This window comes from Peromyscus leucopus, chromosome 10, assembly GCF_004664715.2.
Source record: "Peromyscus leucopus breed LL Stock chromosome 10, UCI_PerLeu_2.1, whole genome shotgun sequence".
NCBI lineage: Eukaryota > Metazoa > Chordata > Mammalia > Rodentia > Cricetidae > Peromyscus > Peromyscus leucopus.
Window position 1 is genome coordinate 91,875,130 of NC_051071.1, and position 21,853 is coordinate 91,896,982.

General features: G+C 48.1%; 1 protein-coding gene across 1 annotated transcript in view; it reads right to left on the reverse strand.

The window, feature by feature from the left end:
- Tgfbr3 (transforming growth factor beta receptor 3) overlaps positions 1-21,853 on the reverse strand; it is a 187,128-nt gene that overhangs the window by 103,875 nt on the left and 61,400 nt on the right. Inside the window, exon 3 of the mRNA XM_028867370.2 lies at positions 10,245-10,429. Within this exon, the coding sequence (XP_028723203.1) occupies positions 10,245-10,429 (185 nt within the window). The remainder of the gene's footprint in view (positions 1-10,244; positions 10,430-21,853) is intronic.

The following is a 21,853-nucleotide window of genomic DNA, read 5'->3' on the forward strand; positions in this document are numbered from 1 at the left end:
GGGCTGAACAGTAAACATTTAAGGCTTCAAAGCCAGATGAATCTCTTACGTAGTATTCAACTCTAGCATCATATGAAAACAGCCATGGACAATATATAAACAAATGAGTATGGGTGTGTCCTAATAAAACTTTATTTACAAAAGCAGACATCAGACTGATTAATGGATAAACAAATTGTGGTATCCCCATACAGTAGAATGCTACTAGGAATTAAAAAAAAATAACAGATACATGCTAAAAACATACATAAATCTCGAAACATGCTAAGCAGAAGAAGGAGCCACACAAATCACCTGCTACACGATTCCATTTATATAAATGTCCAGAACAGACAAATCTAGGAAGAAAACAGATCGGTGCTTGTCAAGCCGGGCAAGGAAAACACAAAAATGGGGCAGTGACAAGTTTTCTTTGAGGGATAATGAAAACGTGGAGTCAGATTATAGAGCAGTATTAGGTCCCTGCTGTGGCTACACATTTGACAAACTCGATTTACGGGTTGGCTGTGACTCACAGTCCAAAGGGACCGTCCATAATGGTGGGGAAGGCAGCTGAACCGTGAAACAGCTGGTCACATCGACTCCAAGGAGGCAGAGGGCAGTGGGTGTTTGTGCCCAGCTCCCACTGTCCTTCTCATTCAGTCCGGGACTCCAGCCCCGGAATGAATGTCCCACTCACACTTCGGTGAGTCTTCCACTCAATTAGTGAATCTACATAATCCCTCACAGGCATGCCTGGAGATTTGTTTTGGTGGGGATGCTAGATTGTGTCAAATTGACAATCATTATGAATAGATCCAACTGCTTATTGTACACCTCTATGGATATACTAAAGCCATTGACTTGTTCATTTTAAACAGGTGAAACTTATGATCTTTCAATAGAGTATTTAAAAGTAAATAAAGCAACAAGCAGGACTTGGTCTGAAGATGATGGTCTACAGCCACACCACATACATCAAAGATCTTCCCGCTGTTACAGAGGCCCCTAGCCTCTGCCAGGCAGCGCATGCCAACTTCTCAGCCTTCCACCTCCAAACACTTTGTCCTCTGGGAATCCTCCTCTCCACGAGTCTCTGCAAAGTCCTGTGAATGTCTTAAGTTGTACTGTTTGTCATGTTGGATTACATTTATTCCTCCTTAATCCCACGCAGGTGCTGCAGACACAATTCGAAAGAACTCGGCAGTGTTTATCTAGTAGGTTCTTAGTAAATAATTCAAGAAATGGGTCTGTGAAGTCAGGAACAAATGAGTTCTGAGAGCATTATTTATGGAAGGTTGCAGTTAAGAAGTCGTTCCCAAGCTAGATGGAAACAATAAGAGCTTGAAGCTGACGATGGCGGTCCCGGGAGACTGACTAAGGAGGCTGCATGGTGAGTGGAGAGGGACAGAGAAATCCCAGGGCAACTGCGGAGGAAATGGAGCTAAAACTTTGTAACTGACCGAATACGGGGTTTGAAGGGACGGGTAAATCTAAGATGATTCCAATTTTAGATGGCATGGTGACACTCATGACACCAGGAAGAGATGGGAAATCAGCCCTGGAGTAAAGCGAACTGACTTAGGAAGGCTCTGAATTTTCACTGCAGAGATAATTTTTTTAATTAATGTTATTTGATGATTGGCAGGCAAACAAGCCAGTCCAAAGTGCACAGAATCTCTCTCAGTCAAGGGCCCCCATCACCTCCATGCCCTAGGAAGGAAGTTGGGCTTGGGGAATTGAGCTCCTCAGGAGCTCATGCTCAGAAAGTACTAGAACTGAGACTCACTTCATTAACTGCCACCAGCCACACTGCATCTCAGGGACCCAAGAGTCTGAAGTCAGGGTAGGAAGTGAAGTCCTCGAGAGACTCCATCTGTGTTTCCACTTGAGAGGCTTTCAATTCCTCACAGCAGGCAAGCCACCCCCAGGACAGCAGACCCAGGAAGACAAGGCCCACCACTGCTTGGTCCAGAACCCCTGAGAGAGAAAGACGGGAAACTGAGGACACCCAAAAGCAGACAAAGGAAGCCAGACCACCAGAGAAACTGCGTTTGGAAACGAAGATGGCCGTGCCCGGAAAAGGATGCTTAGCAAAAGTAGGTGAGGGGTGCAGAGTGGGATGTAGTGGGGGGCTCTCCAGCAGGACGAGGCCCTGGGTGCTCCTCAGTTCCTGTCTGCAGTGAGTGGACTGGTACTTCACCCTCTGGTCTGGCCCCCTTCCCAGTGCCATCAGCCCATAAGTTGGTCAAAGAGCATTACATGTGACACCCAGAGGGGAGCACAGGACAGAGCTCAGGCAACAGGGAGGGCAGGATACCCAGATGTTTACTCAGAAGTTCAGAAAGGAGAGGTATGGTTGGTTTTTGTTTTGTTTTAACTCTTTGCTCTTCGGGGGCCCTGCCACCCAGCTCCCAAATAAACACGGAGACTTATTCTTACTATGAATGCCTGACCTTAGCTTGACTTGTTTCTAGCCAGCTTTTCTTAAATTATCCTGTCTACCTTTTGCCTCCGGGCTTTCACCTTTCGCTATTCTGTATACCTCTCTTCCGTCTTACTCCGTGGCTGGTTGTGTGGCCGGGTGGCTGCCCCTAATGTCCTCCTCTCCTTCTCCTTTTCTCATTCCTAGCTCTTCTTCTCTCAAACCTAGATTTCTCCTATTTATTCCCTCTGCCTGCCAGCCCCTCCTGTCCTCTCTCTCCTGCCTTGCTATTGGGCACTCAGCTCTTTATTAGACCATCAGGTGTTGCAAGAGGCAAAGTAACACAGCTTCACAGAGCTAAACAAATGCAACATAAAAGAATGCAACACATCTTTGCATCATTAAACAAATGTTCCACAGCATAAGCAAATGTGGCACATCTTAAACTAATATTCCACAACAGAGAGGGGCGGGGATGGGAGGGACAAGACATTGCCAGAGGCAAAGAGGCCAAGTTCACATCGGCCTCTTCAAAGTGGGGGACAAAAAAGTAAAATAAGTATGTCTAATTTATACAGAAATATTTCAAAAACACGGCCAAGGAAGGATGGAAGGTAATATAATAAACACTGCTGCAGAATTTGAGTCTTCAAATAAAAAACATTGGTAGTAAATTTCCCTTTATTCTCAAACAAAATGTCAAGATAGCAGATAAGGCAGGTAACTGGATGCTGGGCACACCCACTGGGCACACCGAGCTGGCAACCTGGGGGCGCAGACTGATTGACAGGTGGGCTCCTTGTATCATCCTATGGTTTTATATGCTATTAAAAAAACGATAGCAGGGAAAATAAATCACATCTGCAAATGTGGAGGGCACTCATGTAGAAACATGTTCTAACAAGAGTCCAGGACACGGTAAGAGTCAAGAGCAGTGACGAGGATAGGACAGCACAGATCCAGGATGTGACCCTATCGTCCAGGAAGATCAAACACCACACTGGCTGGAAAATACTGTTGCTGGGCAGATTTAAAAGGGGTCCAGGGGGTCTCTTCCTCGTCCTGAGGACAAGGCAGGCAGTCAGAAGAGGGGCGTTTGGTTTTTCTTCCAATCCCCCAGCTTCCGGGCAGCACGGAACACAACCAGGACCACCTGACACTAAAGTGGCGAGTCCACCTGGCTCAGTTCCCCTGCCGGGGCAGGGGTCTCACCTAAGCTCCGATAGGCAGTTTCACATCACGTGGACAGCCCTGGGGTACGTTTAAACTATGTAACCGAGTCCTGGTAGGAAGACTGTAACCTCTCCGCTCAGTGTGTGTCCTGGTTTTGTTTGTTTGTTTTTGTTTTGTTTTTGCCAAGCCTGGTGTTGACTAGTATCTCTGATTTTTGAATTCAGAATTAGAAAATTGGTTTTGGAAGTTCTTAGTTGAGAGTTAGCTGCAGTTTCAGATTACACGTCTTGCCCCAACTTGCTTGAAGCCATCCTGGAACAGGGCAAGTGGTTTCAGCTCCGGCTGCACTGACCCGAAACGACATGCCTGCCTTGCTGTCTCCCACACAGCTCCTCTCGCTGGCCTGACGCCGTCACTCTGCCCAGCACCCACTATTCAACTGCACTGGGCGCCTTCAAGAGGAGGGAGGACACTTCTTCAACGATGTGAATGTCCTATCCACTTAGGTTCTCTGGTCCATGTGTCAGATTAGCTCCCTCTGAAGGGAAGGAGGTCATTTCTCCCGGAACACAGGACTGGAGGTGAGGGAGCAAAAGAGGAAAGAGGGGGTTTGGGGGACATTTAGTATAATTAATTATAGCCCTGCTATAGGTCTGTGACCCAAGGACAAGTTTAGAAGTCATCCGCCCTGCTACCCTGCGGTGACTCCCGTGACTATCCTCTCCTAAGAGCGGGCAGTGCTTATGCACAGATGACGCTCGGTTTAGAAACTGAATGTCAAGGCCGGGGAGACAGCTCAGGGGCAAACACTGGCGGCCAAGCCTTCGACCCGAGTTCGATCCCAGAATCCACACGGTGAAGGAGAGAGCTGACTTGACAAGTCGTCCTCTTGTGTGGCCTCCGCACACACTCGATATGGCATAAACAGGAGCGCGCACACACACACCCCAGAATATCAATCAATCGATAAATTGGTGTCATTCTTTTAAGAAGAAAGGGTGTGGGGAGGTAGCTGAGCGGTAGGCGCAGGCCTAGCATTTAGGAGGCTCTGGGTTTGATCCACAGCACTGAAACAAAACACAGTAGGTTTTTTGTTGTTGTTGTTGTTTTGTTTTGTTTTGTTTTGTTTTGTTTTTAAAGAAAGAAACCAAGTTTCACCAGTGTCTATGTGAGGAACCGAAAGCCACACTAGCTTAGTGGAAACTGCTGTGTAGGCTGCACATAAGATGCCATGGATGCAGATAACCCCTTGGGGTTGAGGGCTTGTTTCCTTTTATAAACACACAGGACTCACATTGGGAAGACATTCGTGATTAGCCTCAGAGCAAACACGCTCCCGTAGGGAAGAAATGCAGCAGTTTAAAGGTGTTGTTCCGCTCTCTTGTGTTTTCCAAACATCCAGCCCTGAAGTGGCATGTCTGTTCTTTTCTGAGATGGGTCCAAGACACATACCCTGTCCTCCCTCTCCAAGTATCGCTGTGGCTGACTTCTAAAGGGTTAAGGGAGGAAAAGAAAAAAGTTGTCCATGTGTTACTGTCACAGAAACAGAAGGAAAGATCAGATGCTGACAGGTGAATAAGGAGGGGGAAGACATTCAGGCAGCAAGCAGGTGGTCACATGGAGCTCTCCAAGAGATGTAAAGCAGAGAGGGTCTCACTTCACTGTGAGTGGGAGTCTCTTAATTCGCCAGCTCCCCCACAGCGGGGGTAGTGAGGAGAAGCACCAGCTCCCAGGTGGCATCTAGTGACTCTGGGGAAAGCCATTGAAGCTTCTAGGGACGCTTGACTGAGGCGACCAAAGCCAGGGTGTTCCCCGGGAGCTCAGCGATGGCTCCTGAGGCTGGGCCCTGTGTTTTATAATTGCTGGCATTTGCTATGCTAATCCTAAACCACACAAAGAAGAGGCCCAGCCATACAGAGAATATGACTGCGGAGCCCTGAGGGAATTAAAACAGTAAATGATAAAGACCTAAGAACAGGAACCTCCTGGGACAAGCTTGTGCACAAACCTGAACCCTCCCTGGGAGAGCCACCTCCCCTGATAACTGACAGGGCTTTCTTGGCCTGGGATAAAGTGAGAGTTCAAAATAAGAGAGGTCATCTCAAACGGGTAGAGAGCTGGAGGGCGGCCGGACACTGCTCAGAGGCAGCAAGCCCACCTACCCGCTGGTTGCATGACCTTCCCAAAGCCCAGATGTCTCCTTCCACTAAAACAGACAGCCGAGCCTCCCTTTCAGGCTGCCCGGGGCTACCTATGAGTGCCTGGCAAAGGGGTGGCCACTGTGACCTGGACCATCAGAGCTGCTGTTACCTTATCTGGGGACAAGGGGGTGTTAAAAGGTCAGCAGAACATTTCAGGGTCTTTCCTTCCTTCTCCTGCTCTTACCCTGGTCTTTCCTGCCCCGAGGAAGAGCCAGGGAAGGCGCAGTTTACATAAAGGGAAGGTATACCGGGTGAACAGCTGAGAGCCACGTGTGTGGCTAACACAGCCCTCTGGCGTGACCAAGGAGCCAGGAGCCACGTTTCAGACTCAGACACAGCAAGCGCACGAGCGCACACGGCCGATAAACTGCACTCTGCTTACAGAGTTGTGTCTCTGTTGTTGGCAGCTCACCCCTAATCCTCTTTTGGAATGAGGCCGAGAAGCAAATAGATCAAATTCTGCGGGGTTATAGGCTTTCTGGCAGGTGGAGTTATTAAACCTGGTCCCTTTCCCACAGCAGCCCTGCGGCCAGGCCCTGGCACACCGGCTGACAGTCAGTCCTCTGCCGGCTGAGTCAAGGGTGCCTGGGGAGAATCCAGGAAGCCCCGGGCTCAAGTCCCAGCACCACAACCACAGAATGTGGCAGTACACACGTACAGTCACAGCACTCCAGGAGGAGGAAGGAGTTCAACCCCCACCCCTCCCCCACCCCCAAAAAGAAAAGTCTCTCCAACGTGAGAACAAACGTAAATTACTATCCGTGTGTGTAGTGCGGAAGGCTGACCCGAGGCAGCTTTTCCTAATAGATACAAGGAGATGGGTGGGGAAAGACACCACCCCAGGAAACAGACCACGAGGAAAAAGATGGGAAACCAACTGTCACCCTTCCAACAGCTAATGAACCCCCTTTTCTGCGGCCAGCCTCGGAGGGTGCTGGGACCCCCTCACAGTCAGGAAGTGGCCTGAGGCACCAATCTCCTGGCTTCACAGCGGGGAGAGGGGTGTTTTCCTTCAGTCAACAGGCACCAGGTGTAGCCAGCAAGATGGCTCTTGAGGGTAAAAAATGCTCGAAGGCCTGAGTTTGAACCCTTGTGAGGAGGGAACGTGGAAACTGGGTTCCAGGAATGCGCCTCCTCGCCCCCCCTCACCCCAGCCCACATAGAGATGAGGAGGAGGATGTAATGCGCCTCCCACCCCCCCTCACCCCAGCCCACATACAGATGAGGAGGAGGATGTAATGCGCCTCCCACCCCCCCTCACCCCAGCCCACATACAGATGAGGAGGAGGATGCAATGATGATAATAATAATGTTTTTAATCAAAGCAAAGAAAGTGGTAACACATATTCAATGAATAAATAATCTACTATCTCGGGGCCTTTGGCCTCATCTCTCCTCTGTACTCAGAGGTCTTTGGCCAGTTTCCTGTTCACTTCCTTTCTGGGCTGCTATTTCCCATAGCCTGTGATTACATTTGAGAGGTATGGTCCCAGATGAAAAAACTCTAATTCTAGATCTAGCTTCCCCAGTCTCAGGCCAGCGGAGAGCCAGTGGGAGAGCCATACTGGGAACAGGAGATCCTGACAGGCTGTGGCAAGCCTGTTCCCCTCAGGCCCAAGCGACTGCTTACCCAACCTGGGAATAACCCTTTCCTCGAATCCTGTCAACCTGCCGGTGACCACTTCCAGGGGCAGAGACTCTCGCCACCTCTTCTGCTGAGGAAAATAGGAAACCTTGCCTCAGATGAAGCTCAGTAATGACATCCAGGAAGAAGGGGCTCGGTCAATGTTAGAGAAGGACTGGTCTGTCGTAGCCCGGCGCTGATCCTGCACCCCAATAAACAGGACAAACAGGGTTGGTTTCATGATCCCCCCATGCTCAAGAATGACATCAGGGAAGAACTGCTGTAGATAGCCAGACACGCTCAGATGGGCTGGGGCGGTGTGGTAATTCTTTGACTAGTCTACCTCCCATCCTTCTACATATACCACTCAAACAGGACTGCTATTACCACGCCATAGCTACAAAAATCAAGTTATCCAGTGGGAATAACAAAAAAAAAAAAAAGAGTTTAGATTGAAAGATGAAGCAATTTTGATCCTTAAGAAAAGAGGGGGGTGGAATTGGCCAAAGTTGACTTTATTAGCTAATTAGAACACTGGGAAGTCGAAAGACTTAAGAGAGAGAGAGAATTCATATACCACCAAACTTAAATTATAATTCAACCATTTTTAGTATAGTCGCTGGGCTGCGTAACCATCACTACAATTTAATTTTAGAATATTTTTATCCTCCATCCCTAAGCCCCCACTAACGACAGGAGTCAACTCACACCTCCTTTCCTGTCTAACCCTAAGCAAACACTCATTTAAATTTTTGCCCCCTCTATTTGTGTATTCTGTACACTTCATTCAAAAGTGATTATACAACGCATAGTTGTGTGGCTATCTTGTTTATCAGCGTAATGCTTTAGGTTTCATCTGCACTGTGGCTGCGTCCGTAACTCTGTGCCTTCTTTATTGTCTAAGAACCTCCCGCTGTATGGATACACCACCTGTAACTCACCCATTCATCAGATGATGGCCATCCAAGGTATTTCTAAGTTTAAAGTGTTAAAGTAGCACTGGGAACTCTTGTAGGCACTTGGACTGCGTGTGTCTCCCAGAGTAGAATTGCTAACGCATGGACTGGGTAACCTGTTCCAAAACCGTTAGCACAGGCAGGAATGTGTTTCCAGCCACCCATGAACGGGGGAGGAGAGTTTAACACTTCTCTGCCCTATCTTGCCAATCCACAAACTCCTTCTTCCTCTGCCCGGTGCCATCCTCAACACCTTTGTGTCCACACGTCAAAGACTCCGAGGTCTACTATATGACAACTCTGAAGAGAAGGATGGTGTGTCCAAGGTCCTAATATCATGTCTGCAAGCAGCCTTGAACTACAGCCACCTAACCCTTGAAGGTCTCCAAAGAAGGCAATAATGCATTTTCCCTCAGAGGTCTAGTGGCAGAAATGCCTTTAGATCTTGGGCCGCAGAGCGCACATACCCTGACTGCACAGACATGGCGGCAGTACAGGGTTGGGGCTGCCCTGCCGAAGCCCTCTCCCTGACCACGCCAGGCCCTTAGCTAGCCACACGTCCTCAGTACTGCCATGACTGGAATGTTCCTCCCTGAAGTCTTTTTTGCTTTTGCTGTGGCAATCTCGTCAAAGAGTCCACAGCAGTACCGCACAATTTAACACTAAGAATGTTTGGTTGTTGACGTTCCTGCAACAGCCCGGACTTTCTTTTTCCTCCTCAGTCCCTCTGAGAGAAGCGTATATAAAATGAGTAATTGCAATGCTGAGGAATTGCTGGAGTCAGCAACGCCCCACAGGGGCTGTATTTCCTCCCCCCCCCAACTTCCCTCCCACCACAAACTCTCCCACATACGTTGAGAATTAAAGACACATTACTGGGATAACGAAATCTGACCTGAAAAATGTGTTGCAGCCACAATGGCAAGCCACCAAGAGGACTGACTATCATTTCCAGTGGAGCTGGAGAGGGTTAGATGCCCTGGCTCTGAAATGAGCCAGCACTGCCCACTCTCACAGATTAAGTCAGCCCTGCTTTTCCTAGTGGATTTACGTGCCCCCCTACCCCACAGACCCCAAAAGGCAAGGAGATGCCTGCAGCACAGAGACAAGTGACTGTGGAAATTCACTTTTCTGACCACGAGAAAGCAGGAAGAAAATTCCCATTTTCCAGTTGTCTTCCTAAACTCCACCATCGTTAGGAATTACTGTGGATGCCTTTTCCTTAGAGAGCTAACCGTGCCTGATAACACTGCAGACACATAAACTAAAAAACAGAAAGAATGTCAACTGTGTGCTATCGTGTGGGGAAGTCCATCCTCTTAAAAGTTACAAGGAGACCATTAATCCATGATCTAAGCATTTGCTGGGTCACAGGGAAGAATGGGTCATTTGACTCTGAAATTCATGTCCTCACCCCTGTATCCTGACCTGTAAAATGGACATAATGAAGGAAGCCCATGGAGTACTGTGTTTCAACAAGTGCTGAGCCCAGAGCAAACATTGAATAATCATGAGCTTGTCCCATGATCTTCTCCATGGCCACCAAGACCGCCATCTTGGATAAGATACCACAACTGCAGTAAGGAACTGCCCTCAGGGTACTGACCTTTGTTCTAGGGTTTTTCCCTCACTCATCTTTCAGAAGAAATATGTTCATAGGACACAGCAAAGCAGGAAGAAAGGAGTGTCATGTGAAAAGAAGAGAAGACAATTTAAAGTCCTAGGTGAATGGGGTTGACAAGATGGCCCAGCAGGTAGAAGTGCTTTCCTTACAAGGCGGATGACGTGAGTTCTGATCCCCAGAACCAAGATGGAAGGGAAGATTCTATCTCAGAGTTATTCTCTGATGTCCCGTCTCGGACGTAGACAGCAACACCCACACTTACCTCCCTCTGTGGCTGGGCCGCCCCCTGGTCTGCAATGCGGAGGTTTAGGATGTGAACCTCCTGGGGCAGCCCAGTTGTGCCCCTGCTGGCACAGCCAGACAGAACGGTGAAGCTCTCCATCAAGGCCTGGACAGGATGAGAGGCACCGATGGGCGACTGTTCACACCAGGTGCTGGGCTCTGGACCTGTGGACGGAATCACAGACATGAGATGTGCAGCAAGAGCAGAGACACTTTGGGCGACAGAGTCACTGCAAACACGGCTGAAGAACCTTTACAACCAAGTTGTTCTCACACCTCGAAGATTAAAAAGCTAGTGTCTTCATCTGAAGTCCCAATCTTTTACATTTTTTTTTTGCATAATTTTGATATGTGTTTGATTTCTAAATTCTCTTTAGGCTCACAGGTCATCAATGTATCCTTTTGGGAAGAATACGTCCTATTCGATATTTGTGTTTTTATTTCCTCTCTTGGAAGAAAACATGAGACAGCTGGAATAAATTATTTAAAGTCCAAATGATACCATACATAGATAAAATTAAATATCTAAAATTGTACACACACTCCCCAAACAGTCTGATACCTTTTAAGAGTCTTCCTTTATTAGGGAAAATAAAACAAATTTAAGAACGATACAAAACAAAATGTGTAAGAAGAGGAATTTAGAGCCAGACCTGTAATGTTTAGGGCAGAGGTCAGGAAAACCTTCCCTTAACAGGAAAAGTAGAACTCTGGTCATATTTGGCCCCTGCTTCCTCATTTTCCATTCCTCTAGCCAACCAAGCGTTTGATTCTACACCATCCACTCCTCTCCACCTCTACTTCCCAACTGCCTCCCACAATTAAGAAGGCTGCACCCCCCAGGCTCTCCAAGCCAGCTCGATAGCAAGGAGGTCCTTCTGACCTCAGTTGTTCCACAGGCGGATACCCGCCCTCTGCAGTCATGCCTTGACCTCCGAGAACTGCTGAACAAAGCCCGAGCCCCTCAACAGGGCACACAACTAGGCTTTGCTTGGTCTAGCCTCCTGTCAGCCTTCCCATCTCACTCCCGTCTCCAGCAACACCAACGTGCTTGAAAGGCACCAGACGCAGCGTGAAGATTCTCAGCTCCACATCTGTCTTTACTTAAGCTCGTCTCAGTGACCCAAACTCCAACTCTAACCCCCCCTCCAAGAAGGGCCCCCAAGCTGGAGGAGGTACCCCTCTGCCCCCACCTCTTCATCCTCCCATAACTTATTTGCCCACCTCCTCTGCTTCCCTTACCACAGTGGCTACAGGTGTATACACCTGGCACAGCCAGTGAACAATGCACCCGTTAACCTCCCGATGGCTAGGATTTTCCGTATTCATCACTAGGCTCTCAGGATTCCACTATAGTGCCTGGCCTGGAAATTCATATTCTTACATTCATTCATATTCTCTCTCCCTACCATTCTCCCTTCCCCCTCCATCATTCCCCCTCCCTCTCTCCTCTACCCCTTGCCAAGAATTAATTAGCCACAAAGAACTAATGAGAAGTGGGTTGCTGCAGTGATGTGAGCTACAATTCCACTTCTCCTCATCTCCACCCCGTACTGAAGACATCTGGGAGAAGGAAATGAGATACCACGAGGGCCCAGGAACTGTCACCCCCAAAATACACTGTCTTGGTATGTTAGCTGTTTTAAAGGAAAGGAATTCAGAGAGCAGTGAATGCCTGAGGAGGCTTTTGTGTCCCTTTAAAGTCTGGACCCCAAAAAAGCAAACTGTCACCTCTGGTCACGCCCCAGGGCTTCCACTGACTGAGCTCAAGGCAGGCTGAGAGGACAGTGTGCAGACACACCTGGACACCTTCCTCACACCCGTGTCTCCTGTGTTCCAGAGAGGATCATTTGCAAGTTTGTCTTTCCTGTGTATCTGTCCTCTGCCACCCATGTTCTCCAAGCCCACCGTGTTCTCCTAAAAATCATTTTCAAACCCTCAGATTTCCCATGCCCGCAACCCCCCTCCCTCCAAAATGGAGCAGATGTTTCTGGTATTTTGACTTATCACATTCCTGTGAATTTTCCTCTTTCGCAATGAATTCGTATTCTTTCTCTTCTATTTAATCTGTATTTGTCAGTGTGTCCCAAAGACGCTTCAGAAGGCAGAGAGAAGGGACCTACAACTCTCCACCCTCACATATACATCACTGACCCCACTCCGATGAGACCCCGGGACTGCGAACACAGGGCACCACCAAGCTTCAACCTTTTCTAAGGGGACCCAGATCAAAGTCCTGGGCGCATTCCGGTGAATTCCTCCTGGCTTCTAAATAACAAACACATTCTTTAGAACTGCAGACTCAGTCTCAAATGCCATTTGAAATTCTGCACCAGGCGCTGCTGGACCCCGATGCTATGTCATAAACAGGCACCCCACCTACTAGGCCAAGTCTATTTCAGGACTCACAGAAATCATCTAGGTTGATAACAGCAATCTGGTTTGAAATGAAGTAGGTGCCTTTTCAAAGAATCACTGCCACTCTTGCTGGACGGCGCCCAGCTGCGTCGGAGGAGGCAGGAGGTGAAGGGAGGGCTGGGACAGCAGGGGAAGGACCCCCCGGTGAGCCTCAGAGAAAGTCCGCTCCCCGATTCTGGGGACTTAGATGACACATAATAGCGACTGTGCTTGGGAACCAGGTTGGTTTCAGAGACTCCTGCCATGAATTTACAATGATCACAAATTAAATACAGTAAAAAAGATGGTTTTTCATTTGACCCAAAACACATCTACTAAGGGGCCTGCGATCTGCTCAGCGCGCTTTTCCTCTCCAAGGCCATCACCACTCCTCATATTCTCCCAGGAAGAGCTGACTGGGTACAGCTCCAGCCCAAGGTCAAGTGGAAGACGCACATGGTCTACGGACCACGCAGCAGGACAACTGCCCTTTCTAAGGTCGCCCTGCAGTCCTTGTCTACACATACTCAGTGCCGTCTTCTGGATCGTAAATGGGCTCTCAAGGCCCAGGTTCTGGCAACGTGGCTGTCTCCTGAGCTATGGAGTGGTGACCACATTTTAGGAGGCCCGTGAAGGGGGTTCTGGACTTCCAGTCCCTTCCTCCTCTCCTTTTCTCTCCACCACATGCTCCCACCATGACATGTCCTTACAGATCCAAATGCTAGAGGTGAGCAAGCGTGGGTGGAAAGCCCTGAAACGATGCATCAAAAGCAAACCTTCCTTCCCCTTGGTTACCTCAGGTATTTTGCTACAGTAACAGAAAGTTGCCCAGCATAGTACAGCATGTTCTTGACCCGGCAGAATTTTTTCAGTGGCTCAATATATGTATTTACCTACATGTTTGGGGGAAAAAAAGTAAAGAAACCCACAGCATATGACTAAGCATACACTAAAATCAAACAAAGTACAAATAATGTGTGTGTATGAGAAATTATTTGCCGCCACCACAAAGTACATGAAGACTGGGGAGATGGCTGGGTTGCTTAAGTGTCTGCCCTGAGAGTGAGACCTGGATCCTGACCCCCAGCACCCACATAAAAGCCTCACAGCTAGGGGGAGGCAAGACGAGCGGACCCTCAGAGCTCACTGGGCAGCCAGCCCAGCCCAGCAGCGAGCTCCAGGTTCAGTGAGAGACTCTGACTCAAAGCATAACAAGGTGGAGAGCAAAGAAGATGCCCAGTGCCGGCCTGTCGCCTCCGCGTGCACACGTTCACTTACACACAAGAATAAAGCCGGCAAATCTTGTACGTTATATAAGATAAAGTCTCCAGCAGCTCAATATACTGTCAGACAGATATAGTAAATATAATAATGAAATCACCCCTGTTTATCCACTCTGCTGGCCTAAGGAGGTGGTATCCTCTCATCTTAAACAAAAAGAAGATGGCTCAACCCATGTGTTATGTCTGTTCTAAGGTCACCTGAGGCCTCAGAGGAGGACCTGCCTCTGGCAGACAGCAGTCTGAGGAGCAAGTCTGAGCTGTGCCCACACAGTCTTCTGGAATAAAACAAACAAAAACAAACAAACAAAACCCAGCATAGGCGTAGGTGGTAAAGTGTCCTGAGGTTTGTAACTTACGAAATGCATCCAAAATGAAGATGTCTTGATGGACAGACATGCATAAATCTGGTAAAGCAACTACTGCAGAATGTTAATTGTGGAATCTGGATGTGCAGCAAACACAGTTTCAACATCTTTTTATGTTGAAATGTTTCGTTTTAAAAAATATCGAGAGGGAGGGGATGCTTATAAAAACTATAAGCATTGGGGCCACCTCTAGAAACCACAGACTGGGTGAGAGAGCAAAAGCCATTTCCTCTGACCCAATGACTTTACTCCAAGAATTCACCATAGAGAAAGAGCTGGGTATGTGTGCTGAGCACAGTATGTACCCGGAGTTAAACCAAAACGCAGAGAGAGGATGAAAAGAAAATAAAGATTTCAAAACCATAAATGTGGTGGTGTCCTTTCTAAGAGGACTTTCTGAATTCTCACTCTCCAGGTGAAACCCCAAACCACCCCAAGGCTTACAAAGCCCACCCAGACCTGGCCTGGCCTCATCCCCCACCACCTGCTTACTATGTTTTAGCCATTCTGGCTCAGGCACCCGCCTACTAGCAACCTCTCAACATCAACTGTTCTTTCTCTGTTGGGCACATGATCATCCCCAAATGAAGCCTGCCTGTGCCAGCCCCATTGGCCACGTGACCAACTTCTGAGCGGTAATCAATGGCTTTATGCCCAGCTTCTTCCAAGAAGAGTCCTTACAAAAGGAAGGCGATGTGTCCTCTGTCTTTTCCTCCTTCCTGTTGACGGGAATGCAGATGCGATACACAGAGTTAGAGGTCCCTTCAGCTTGCCCACACACTGCAGGGCCTCAGAGCAGCCTCCATCTGGAAAGACTCCTGGGGTCCCAACACATGTGTCTCAGGGGGCACAGTGAGGGTTTCTTTTCTAGCCACCCTGACGGGGATGCAATACCTCCAGCCACCAGGCAGACACACTCTGAAGATCTGTGGTACACTGAGCTGTGGAGCTTCTTCACAAGCAGAGGTTTCTTTTATGGCCACAGCTAGAGACCCATAGTTCTCCTCTCCCTATATGATCTGTAATCAGAGACCAATGAGCAGGAGCAAAGGCTCCTTCATCATCTTGAGGGGCAACATGGACACAGATTGCTATTCTCCGCATTCATGGGACACATGTACTACTAAAATAAAGAAGCAGGAAAAAGCCTGGGACTTGTCTTAGTAGAATGCTTGCACATAAACTTTGGGTTCAGTCCCAAACATTGGTGGCTCACACCTGCAATCCTTGCACTCAGGAAACAGAGGCAGGAGGACCAGAAAGTCAAGGTAATCTGTGACTACACAGTAAGTCCCAGACCAGCCTTGGCTATAACACAAGAGTGCCTCAGATAAACAAACAAACAAGCAAACAGGCCATTCCACAACCCCTAACATTTCATAGTTAGAATTGTGTTACGGATGCTTTAACCAAATCCCCAAAGAAACTCTTACGAGTGGGTAGAATTGATCTTATTTATTCCACTGTAAGTAAATTGTTGCAAGATGCCAAGCCTGGCAGCAATGCATTGAGAGATCCCCCTCTGGGGTCGTTCCACGCTTGTGCCTTCCCAACTGGACATTTCTGTTCGTGCTGGGCATCTGCTAAGCACTCTGCCCTGAGTTATCCCTCCTGCCCTGCCCCCCAAATGCCTAAATTTCCTGTGGTCTCCACATATAAGCTGAGTTGATCCTGCTCTGTTGGCTCTTTAGGAAGTCTGGCCTCCTCAAATCTTACTGGACACCTGCCCTGAGGTTGGCTCAGTTCCATGCATCCCAGTGGACACCACAGTCACACTGACAAGACTGTTACCAAATCAGCCTCCTTCACAGAGCAGCATCCCTCAGAGCGACACTGTGAGCCACAGTGTTGTGCTCAGGGCTGGGTCCACCCTGTGTGACAGGCCCCACGACGAGCTCTCCTGTGGAGGGCTAGCGTGTACCAGCTCTGGGCCACACATCATACGTGTGTTGTGTCTCATCCTTGTAACCCAACCGAGACACTGTAGCTAAAATTCTGATTCCAGAGTGTTGGAACCGGACACAGTGAGGATGCTTTTCTGGCCGAAAGTCACACTCCACCAGCCAACGGCAGCAGGGGACTGAGGAAGGCAGTTTCCTCAGACTCTGGTCCAGCCTCTGCCACGACAACATACCACCCACTTCTTCTGCGCTTCATGGGTCATCACTGAGGACTCGGTCAACAGACACACAAACCAAGCACAAACATGCATTCACCTCTCCTAAGATAAAATGATAAAAATCAATAAAAACGAAACTGCTCAGCTCACACTTAGAGTCCCCAGCTAACTTAAAAGACTCTGTGCCCTCACTGAGGAAGGGACCACCAGCTCCTTTCTCGTGTGACCAGCTCTCTTCTTGTCTTTTCAATTAATGATTGATTATCTGGACACATGGGAAAACACATTAAGATCTGACTGTAACATCATTATCTAAATCTATTCACAAAGAAAAACGCAAATAGACTCGCCCCTTCGTTATAGGTTTAGCTACACCCAGAATTCCAGCCTGAGTTACAGAACCCCCATGTCCATGCTGGCTGGAAGCCAGTACCCAGGCTTGAGAGAATGCAGATGAAGCTTTTGGGAACAGATGTTTGCTGCACATACTACATTTAATCTACCTGCCTCCCAAAGAAACCATTGCTGTTATACCTCACATAACAGCGAATCAAGAGGGAAGGGTATGGAAAGTGGTTTTCACGTCTACTCAATGTGATCTGCAAACATCTTAAAGCCTAATGACTAGCAAACTGACACAAACATCTGGTACCTATTCCACATAATTTCCAGTATTCTGATTCCCCATATCACCCAGGGTACTAATGAGAAACGTGTGTTCAGCTGTAATAAAAGCGGTAAAGATGCAGTGGGAATTAAGGGTAACATTATAGCCTGGGACCAGGACATTGCAGTGGGGAGGTTTTTTATTGCCACGACACCATTGGCTAATAAGAGTTTGTGTTACTGTACCCCGGAGAATTCTGCAATGCTGTCAACTCCAAAGAGGGACAAACTCCCACAGACTGTGGGACTGGGCACTGTAAGACCGACTCTATCCCTGAGCAGAAAACCCCCTCTACCCACTGGGGAAGGAGGCCAGAATCGGTGAGAAAGGGGCACCCGGGATGTTTTCTCAGCCAACACAACAGCCTGGCTCTTACTGAGCTCTGGAAGAAGGAATGCCGCAAATACCAGGATATGGTGCAGAAACAAAGCTCAAAGAGAAGAAACACCTGGAAGGCCCTGGGCTCCAGAGCCTCTGGCCAGTACACTGAGCTAATGTTTGTACCATCTTAAATTACAATTCATTGGCTCTAAGGCCCCTTGGGGATGGAGCTGGGAAATGAACGGCCATTAAACTCTTGAAGGGGCCTCGGCCATAGTTCCCACTTGGGTTTTCGACAATAAGACTTAGTTAGAATCTGAAGTTTATTTCTGATAAGGAATTCTGATAGAGTCTTAAACCTGAAATACGGATTTCTCAGTGGAAGAGAGCCCACGTCTTTGGCTCAGCTTCCCAGGGTTCCTTGCACCCTCCACATGAGTATCAGAACCCAAGCTTCCTCTTGACAATACCAACCCTCTTCCAAGGAGTCAAATGCCACTGTGTTGGGCTGGGGCCAGCGCATATTTGTGTACTGTTGTGTTGAAATCGCGGGTGCAACCATGTTGAAGAATTTCCTGTGTTCAAACTGTGCTTTGAAATGTTCAGAAGGAAACAAAGGGCAGAGCTTCACTGGGAACCTGAGTTCTCAGAGTTGGGAAATTGCCGAGCTATCAAAGCTGTACGGCTCTTCTACCTAAGCAAGAGTCTACTCGGCACAAGTGTCCACAGAGGGATCTAGGAGGAAGAGGGAGCAGAGGGTCGTGTTCCACTAACGTGGCTACTAACATCAAGAGAAGCCCCTAGGGATTTAGAGATGTAGCTCCACCGCAGAGCAGAAAATAGATGCATGGTAAGCACTGCAGTAGAGAAGCACAAGGCGCTGGGCTCCAGGGTATGGGGTCTCGGAGTTGGTGCCAAGTCCGACTTCTTGGGTGTTTGACGTTGGATCTCTAGGTGGGGGTTTGTTATGTTATGTTTGTGCTCCACTAAGGATAAAACCCTAAACTTAACATCTGCTAGGCAAGTCCTCTGCCATTGGGCTCCAGCCTCCAGCTATGACCTGGTAAGCTGCCCACATTCTCTCCTATTCCCTTACAGGCTTGACCTATGGCTAAAATGAGGCACTATATGTAAAAACACTTGAAAAATTTCAAGTGACATAAATTCCCCTGGGAAGGAGAAATGAATGAATGAGAAGAATTTCCCCCAATTGATAAATGTTCTCTCGGTGGCCTCTTAGAATGCTTAGTAAAATGTCTAAGATAAGAATCCCTTTGCCCCTCCCCAGCTATCACTGCCCCAAAGTATTTCTAAGAACTACAGTGGGAAGACTTCAAATTAAACCACACAAAGTTAGAGTGAAATTTCCTGTTCTCTGAGTGCATTCTGGGAGTAAGGAACAGCAGGCCCGGCCCACACCTCCTGAGGACTCTGGCCAAGCTTTGGCCCATTTTCCATTTACAGGAGGGTACACATGTTCTTGCTCTTCTGACTTAACCTAAGGGAAGCTGAGGTGGGACAGGACACAGCCCGCAATGCCCATTTATGGGGCAAGAACTTAATGGCATTGCCCACATGGTTCAGCACAGAGACCAAGAAAAACCTGAAGGCGTAGAGGATGATTCCAAGGGACAGATTCTCTGGGCCGGAGAGATGTCAGGAAGTCAGAGTTTGCCTGGTGACCTGAGTTCAATCCTGGCACACACAGTGGAAGAGAGAACCAACTCCTGCAAGTTGCCGTTCACCATTACACGTGTCTACCCCTCCCCCCACACCCACACACGCACACTAATAATATATAAAAATTTAAGATAAGTCCAAAAGAGAGAAAAACAAGTTTATTTAATTTTTCCCTCCCGCCTTGGGTTTGGAATATAAAATGACTGAAAGAAAATAAACATTTGATAAGACAAAAATGTTTAATTGCTCTCAAGGTATAATATCGCCCTCCAGTTATCCATGTAATAACATTTGCAACTCAGTCCTTACCAAGGCAGTGCTTAGTGGTAAACTGAGACCTCAAGGGGTACAGAGCTGCTCTGGTCACTGTGTGGTGACAGATCCGCTCGCCAGCAGACCCTGACCTACACCCGCAGTAATCACAAAGCTGACTTTCTCCCCCCACCCCGGCACTGGGGGCTGAGATACTGTCCTTGCCTCTTGCCGTTCTCTTTTTAAATCTAACCAGTGTCTGATAAATAGGGAAAGGACGTGAGAACAGGCAAGAATCAGACACAGAGCCCTGGGGCGTGGCACAGTGGCAGGCCTACCCTGCACTGGGAAGTTTTCTGTCTCACTGTGTGCAGAGCGGACAGTAAGTGACACAAGGCAATATGGGGGGGTGGGATGGAAGAGGAAAACACACGGCGGCTCAAGACTTGAATCATCACCTGAAACCACCCGTCCTGATGACAGATAAGAGAAAGATTTAAAAAGAAAAAAAAAGCTACCAACGTTTGGTTTGGCCATGTGATGCATTACTAATTACAGCCATGTGCACAAGGCAGGCCATGAACTAGAACATGTTTACTTGAAGGCTTTATATGTAATCAGGGAACTCAACAATTGGTTTTTAACAAATGAAGGAAATGCTTAATTTAAATGGCAAATCACTCAGCTTAATGTGCATGCAAACCCATCATGAGACCGACCGATCTGTATTGCTAGCTCACTGCTCAGGTGATTCTGCACAGGGAAGCCGACAGCTAGTGGTCTGTAGGGAATTTTGTGGCCACATCACAGTTGTCCTTTAGCTGCTTTTACAGAGAAGTTTATGGCTCTGGGGGAGCTGGAGTTCTCACAGCTCTGGAAGCTCTGGGCTCAGGTGTCACAGAACTTGTGTGTGTACACCAACGATCTTAGAAATGCAGCAGGGCCCTCCCAGCTCATGAACGTCGGTTCTGAAGCATGGCCAATGACCTATTCAGGTCAGATAGTCCTGAAGCCTGCTAAACCATCGCTAGAGTTTTCCTTAATAAGCAAAGGTCAGCCATGCGTTGGGGGGGGGGGGGCGCACACATCTTTAATCCTGGCACTCAGGAGGCAGAGACAGGTGATCTCGGAATTCTAGGCCAGCCTGATCTACATAGTGAGTTCCTGGACAGCCAGGGCTGTGTAGTGAAACCTTGTCTCAAAAGAAAGGGAATGGGGGTGGGGAGCTTGCTCTTCCTTAGCTGTAAACAAGGGCCACTCTTGCTTGTTCTCTTCCACATTGCTAACGCCATGCCTGACAGACATTAGCGAGGGTTCCTAGAGACCCGCTGAGTGGTGAATCTGTCAGTGGAATAACCAAACCCTCGGCTGCTACCAGGGTGCCTCTCTTAGATTTAAATCTTAATCCTGCCACACTTAAGCGCATATGACCTCAAGCAGTTACTGAACCATCCCACACCATCCATACAGTGGGTTGAACCGGCTTCAGCTTTACACTTCTGTAACTACCGTTACTCTATTGTGCAAGCTCGGGATGTGCTCCAAGAAAAAAGTGCTTCCTGATTCAGCTTACTCCCTCTGCGATGGCAACCGTGGGACAGGAGAGCCTAATGGACCTCGGATGCCATGCTGTTTAGAGACCTCACTGCTGTCCCACGGACTTCTACACACGAGCTAGCAAAAGACCCTTCCAAGCCCACCCTGTTTCTCAGACATCATCTGCCAGGTCACGTATCAACATTGGTCTACGCAGGGCCTCCAGTCTGATCTAACTAAAATGTCATGCCATTATATATGTTCTTTTATTATTCGTGTTCTTACTCCTATAAAAGAAATTAGAGGACTCATAACAATAACAATAACAACAACAAAAATGACCAGAAAGTCCACTCCAGCTAACAACCAATTAAAAGTCATGCTGGCGAAAATAGAAATCTTACTAAGAACCTATCTAAAGAAGTCAAACCTATCACTGAACTTTTAACCAACATTACTTGAAAATGTGATGCTTACGTGGATCTCATAAGAAGGGAACAAATAAGCTCTCCGGCCAGGGAAATATTTTTCCGAGATTTGAATCTAAGACACCTTACAGCCACACTGTAAAGGAGCAATGGCTTCAGGAGTCATTTCACAGAAACCACTGTCCTGTGCTTTAGTAAAGATTCCCCCAAACTTAAGGGTGAGGTAAACCTGATACCTGTCCCACAGAGTCTCACTGAGCATGCTCGTGGCCACACCACCCGCGGTAACATGCTGCTCGCACACACCTGCAGAGACAAAGCACCCTTTCAGGAGTGGCGGCATGCCGAGTCAGTGCTGGAGCTGTTCTTTTGGATTTATTTTTACGTGTGTCACATTAGTCAAGGCAATTTCTGTTTTTCTAAAATCTGTGGGTGTTATTTGGGGGGGCGTTTTCCTTCAGTGTTTTTCCACTCTGGATCAAGTAGCTTCTCTGAGGGGAGGCGGGAAGCCACCCTGCCGGCGGGAAGCCACCTTGACTCA